Source organism: Camelina sativa, chromosome 5 (assembly GCF_000633955.1).
Source record: "Camelina sativa cultivar DH55 chromosome 5, Cs, whole genome shotgun sequence".
Lineage (NCBI taxonomy): Eukaryota > Viridiplantae > Streptophyta > Magnoliopsida > Brassicales > Brassicaceae > Camelina > Camelina sativa.
In genome coordinates, this window is record NC_025689.1 from 9,321,077 (window position 1) to 9,326,954 (window position 5,878).

At 37.6% G+C, this 5,878-nt stretch overlaps 1 protein-coding gene across 7 annotated transcripts; it reads right to left on the bottom strand.

The window, feature by feature from the left end:
• On the bottom strand, window positions 310–5,701 carry LOC104786310 (transcriptional corepressor LEUNIG_HOMOLOG-like). 7 transcript variants are annotated; one of them, XM_010511678.2, is made up of 19 exons: window positions 5,511–5,701; window positions 5,275–5,383; window positions 5,120–5,171; window positions 4,929–5,026; window positions 4,669–4,778; window positions 4,295–4,575; window positions 4,129–4,207; window positions 3,912–4,023; window positions 3,623–3,672; window positions 3,259–3,537; window positions 2,751–2,825; window positions 2,396–2,623; window positions 2,075–2,219; window positions 1,884–1,999; window positions 1,604–1,753; window positions 1,370–1,522; window positions 1,169–1,288; window positions 788–985; window positions 310–656 (listed from the first exon to the last, which is right to left on the bottom strand). In XM_010511678.2, the coding sequence occupies exons 3-19, from the start codon at window positions 5,149–5,151 to the stop codon at window positions 513–515; spliced, it is 2,370 nt and encodes a 789-aa protein (XP_010509980.1). In that variant the 5' UTR covers window positions 5,152–5,171; window positions 5,275–5,383; window positions 5,511–5,701; the 3' UTR covers window positions 310–512. The 7 variants fall into 7 exon arrangements, with proteins under 7 accessions (XP_010509980.1, XP_010509985.1, XP_010509979.1 ...); XM_010511683.2 differs by having other exon boundaries at window positions 2,075–2,213; window positions 5,275–5,386; XM_010511677.2 differs by having other exon boundaries at window positions 5,275–5,386.

The following is a 5,878-nucleotide window of genomic DNA, read 5'->3' on the forward strand; positions in this document are numbered from 1 at the left end:
CTTTGAGATAGAAAAGATAAAGTTCCTAACTAAAGCCTACACAGATAAAACTCATCCTCAATCCCCGAAGTTCTAATTTACTTGGTAATCGTATAGTTTCGATATGTATGTTAAGAGCTTTGTTATATTCATCATCTTAAAGTAAAGTGTAATTATAAGCTAATTGTAGAGAGCCAGAGACCTTAGAATAAGCATTTAGTTGAGTATAAGAAATTATTCAACAATTTAGTCGGTTTAAGAGAATACTTACATCTCTCTCTTACTCACTCCCTCTGAACACTAAAAGATCACAGCAACAAAGAAAAGAGAAATCCCAAAATAAGTAGGATCTTATAGCAAAGGTTCGAATTATCACAAGTCCCTTTTCTTTTGTCATAAACAAACCCATTCAAAAAAAAAAAACTCAACTTATTGACGTAAACATTAAAGAAAGAATTAGACTCAAAAAAAGTCCTGAGCTCTCTCGTTTTTTTCTTTTTTTTTCTTTTCTTTCAGAGAACATCGAAATATTTCTACTTCCAAATCTTTACGGATTTGTCATGACTTGCAGACGCCATCATTCCCGTTGAATGCGACTGAGCCAAGGCAGAGATCACACACTCGTGAGCCGCTATCGTCATACATTTGTTCTCCATTGTGTTCCACAGCTCCAGTGTCTGTCACAAGATTCGTTTACCAAAGTTAAATCAATTGAGAGGTAAAACTCATATCATCACGCAAGTGAACATAGAGACTACTGGATATTGTTGACACAAATTGGTTTTCATGGGGACATAGATTACTAGACCTGGTAGCCACCAACGACCAAGAGATTGGGAAAGCTAGGGTGAAAAACAACAGAGTGGAACTTGTTTCCACTGTTAATAAGCTCGTGGATGTAATCTGCTGTACTCAGTGACCATATTTTTACAGCGTCTTCACTAACAGAAGCTACCAAATCACCGTTTGGGCTCCAACAAACAGAATGTACATTTGTGGAATGTCCCTGACAGATCAAAAGTAATAAAGCCATGAGATACAAAAAGAATTTAGATTGATGGAGTGTATGAGTAAACAATGATGGTTAACCATATATGCCCAAATGCTACCAACAAGAAAACACACTAGACTTGGAAGTTTCAAAATATTGAAAGTAGAAAATAATCAAAAATATAATCTTCAGCTGTACCTTAAACATGTGGATCCGTTTGTTATTATTTTCAACATCAAAAATTGACACAATATTCTCGGATGCTGCAGCCAAAAATTGTCCTGTTCTTGGCTGGAACCGTACTTGCGTGCTAGCCCCCTGTGCTTGGAAAATTTAAAGATTAGCAAACAGAGTTTCAATTCGCAGAGAAACCATACAAAAAAAAAATCAGGGGCTTGCCTTTGTAGCACGAACACAAGAAGCGTTGATGTCCCAAAAACGAATATCATTGTTGCTATCACAAGAGCATAATAGCTCGGTTTTTTTAGGATGAAAATCAATGGACATAACAGGTGCAGCATGACCCGAAATTGTTCGTAGGAAGTAACCAGGCTGCACAAATTGGTAATTGTCAGTCACAGCTGAACACGAAAAAAGGTAACAAATATAAAGAGACATATATTATTATTATACATCAGAAGCATCCCAGATCTTGATAGTTTTGTCAAATGAGGACGTTGCCAGCTGAGTTGAATTAGGTCTGAACCGAACATCTGTTATGATATTACCATGTTCTTCCGGCGTGTTCTCAACATGTAGTGTTTCCATGTTCCAAATAAATACCTACTGACAAAAAGAAATTTGCATCCACATTAACTGTTTTTAACCAAACGAAAAGTTACCTATTTATAAATGTTTTAGGGTCATGACAGGTTTATAAGCAAACCGCATCTCCGAAATTAAGATGCTGCACCTTTTTTTCATGCCCAGCGCTAGCCAACAATTTCCCATCAGAAGAGAAGTTACAGCAGATGACCTTACTGGCACTTTTTCTTATAGAACTAACCTCATTGAAACTGAAAGCTGACACTAGAAAGAGGAACCTGTTAGTATATATATAATCAACTACAAGTGGCCCGTTTATCCTTGGGGGGGTTAGAATACCTTTTGAAGTTTCGGTATGCTCAGAAGGGTTCCGCTTTAGGGTGCCAAACAAGCTTCCACCATCTCCATCATCTTGGGACAAAAATGATTCTACGTTATCTTCTAGGGCTCCCACATCTCCAAACTGTTCCATGTCATCCTGCAGCTATTAATTCTTATCATAAGAAAACTGAAAGAAACACGGCGCCATAGTCTATTGCAAAAAATACATAAGCCGCTAAGAAATTTCTTTCACACAACACAACTGCATGCTGCAGCCAGATGTTATTAGAACAAAACTAGATTGTTGATATCATTCTTCTGAGAAATTAAGAAACATACCAGTTGATTTGCTGATGATGCGAGACCACCAATCCCATCAGACCCATATATCATTGGTCCTTTTGGCATGCTATTCACATGGTGCATGTTACCAGTTATAGCAACTCCATCAACAGGGGTATGTGTTGAAGGAGTCGACGGCTGTGAGTTGGATGGGCCAACTGTGTTTCCTGTCCCGGTACTGTTAGCAGGACCAGAAGAGGAAGGCCCTTTTCTTTTGCGGTTGTTCTATCAAAGACACAAAAATGAAGTTGTGGCTCAATCATCTTAGACACTGAAGAATATATTAAGCTGGTTCAAACCACATGACTGAAGGGGGTCTAAGAGTTGTGGGGTTGGATCCACAAATTAGTACCTGTTGTGATTGCTGGGATAGTAAGTGATCTTGTTGCTGGGAAGAAGATTGTTGTACTGGAGGCATGCTGATATGCTATAGACCAACGGATAAATAACGGAAAAAAGGAATCAGAAAAAACATTTGACTGATAAAAATCTTAGCAGTGAAGTCCTCAGGTTTGGCAGTAAACAGATAAGTTTTCTCGATTGTTGGGAGCAAGTGATTAACAAGAAGAAACAAAATTCTGATCCCTACATAGATCTAAATTATGATAACACAACACATTTATCTTACAGATTCTCAAATGAAAAGTAACATCAGTTACACGATACCCAAAAGAGTAAATTTTGAAGCATATCATAGACGAGCAATTATCGGAAATGATCCAACTTCACCATCTAACAGAACAAAGAAAATTTGAGATGTTTAATATGGAACTTTCTCTCTGCTACCCGAAAAAGATGATAGAATGCCACTGCATCTAACAGGGATATGCATTTTTTGGTGATTTGAGAAGAAGTCTTACCTTTGACGAACTTGATTGCATTGGGGACCCTATAGACCCATCATTTGCATTTTGTTGGCCATCTTTCGGATTTAGGTTTCCTCTAGGTAATCCTGTAAATCTTCGAGGGTCCATGTCACCATACATGGGTGAATTAGTCATATTTCCTTGCGCTTGAACCTGAGCCAAGATCTGTTGTTGTTGTTGCTGCTGCGGCGAGAGCTGAAATTGACTTTGATTTTGTAGAAAAGATTTCTGAACCTGAGGCCCACCTAAAACTGGTCGAATTTGCTCGATGCCCTGTAACATTTGTCAAGAAACTTAGTAAAAAACTTAGCTTGTAATGACAAAAAAATAAATTCTGAGAAGAAACACAGTGACTTACAGTTAATGGCCATCCCTTCAAAGGTAGACCACTCACTCCAGGGTTTAATCCTTCACAAAGGAAAACACAACACCATAAGAATTTATCTAACAAATTGTAAGCAAAAGGTTCTCATGAGGCCATTAGCATATCACACCCTATGTAATTTATCATAACCTTTCACATTAAAGGTAAGGGATACGTTAATTTTGGAGTCCACAGTCAAATTGAAGGCATGCTACCAGTATTGACCAAAATTATCTTTTAGGTGAGCATATACTCCATTATGCATTACACTGGATAAATTTACCTGCACCACCCATCCCAGGCTTTGATTGCAGAATTCCCTGGCCATAAACTGTAGAAGGATCCACTGGCAGTTGTCTCGGAGATGTACCCAGATTGACTTCACTTTTGATTTCCTGCACGTACAAGAGATTCAGATACACACCCAAAACATTTGATTGGAGACTTGTCTGCTAGAAGATTTGAACAGTCATAAAGTAAGGTGCTCAAGTAGTAGTTACAGTGGGTTGCTGAGTTCGCGACTGAATTTGCTGCAACGCTGCCGAAACACCTCCTTGATGGTTACCTTGGACCATCTGACTGTTTTGACAGAATGAGAAGGGGTCAACGGTGTGAGGACAGGAAAAACGACAGCAAAAAAAAAGAAAAAAAGCTGAGCTAATTTACCCATGATGATTTGTTGCTGATTTAAGAAGGGCCATCCTTGCATCAAGATGAGGTTGGGACGTCTCAGAGTTCATTGGATTTGGTTGCTTCATACGTTCCTCGTACATTTTTGCAGCCAAAGCACTAGCATTTGACTGTCCAATCATCCCTTCAGAACCAATAGCATTCATTGGACCCCCAAGAGAAGGGTGATTAGGTTCTCTACGTTGCATATGAGCTTGTCGCATTAACTGTAGTTGCTGAATTTGCATTTGCTGCTCCTTCGCTTTACCTTGTTGTGCCTAAAATTCCAAAGCCACTGGTCAGTTATTAAAGTGGAAACTAAAGAAATATAAAAAGCACCATATCTCCCCAGATGGTTAGTAGGAAGGCACCTCAATATAAGCTGCAGCAGGCTCTGAATGTTTCTCATTGGTCCTTGCAATGAAGATATCCCAGAACACAGACCACCACTCAAAAAGAAACCCTCCAGGTGCATCAATTGCTACATCAGCATTGACACAACAAACAAAAAAAACAATCCAAAGAGTTAATTAATAACTCTAGTCTAGATTGACAGCACAAATAAACAATTACCTAATAAAACTCAAAATGAAGTAAGGATTAAAGTAGAACAAGAAAGTAATATTATTACCAACTGGATCAGGTGAAACCTTCCCTTCAGTCATAAACGACTTTGCAGTATTGTGAAGTTTCTTCTTCACCAAATAATCATATATATAAACGTCAAGCCTACAAAACCCAAAAACAAAATGAAAGTAAGAAAAAAACGAAATCTGGGAATTGAACAAAATAAGCTCTAATTAAAACACAAAAATCACTTACATCTTGTCAGCTTCCCAATTACTCTGCGCCATAGCTTCAGCCCAATATCGAGCTTTTATAAGTAAGAATACAAAAATTGAGTCAAATCTTCAATCACAAAAAACAAAATGATCTGAACTCAGAATTTTTCGATGGTTTCAATAAACAAAATAAACCTGAATAAGCCCAAAAACAAAAGCAAAGCAGATTCCAAGTAGATCAGAACCCTAATTCGATCTTCAAATTCCCAGTAACTTCAAAGATCAAGCATTGCTACTACTACTACTACTACAACATACAAAGATATTAAATAAATTAAAATCAATAAGGGTTATACTTTTACGCGAACACGACTACTTACTTTGGGAAAATTTCGTCTAATTGATTAAAAGAAAGCAAATTGAATTCATACCTGACGGATCACAATTGAGCAAAAACAAAAAAAAACAAAATTCTAGGGTTCTTGACGAGATTACAGTGAATTGTGTAATCAGCTGTAACTTATAGTAAATGGATCATGAAACAGCTGGAAGAGAGAGAGAGAGAGAGAGATCAGATGAGAGTTTTGAAGAGATCAGAGGAAACTTCAGATGTTTGGTTTGATGCTTTTGGGATTCTATGAATAATAAAAAGTTTATTAACGGGCCTTGGTATTTGTGACTTTAATTGGGCTTATTATTGGGCCTTTAGTTGACTTCAATCTTAAAGTCAACTCGAACACGAGGCAAGAAACCTTTTTTGAAACTTTTTTTTAATGTTTGAAACCGTCAATGTAGGTAG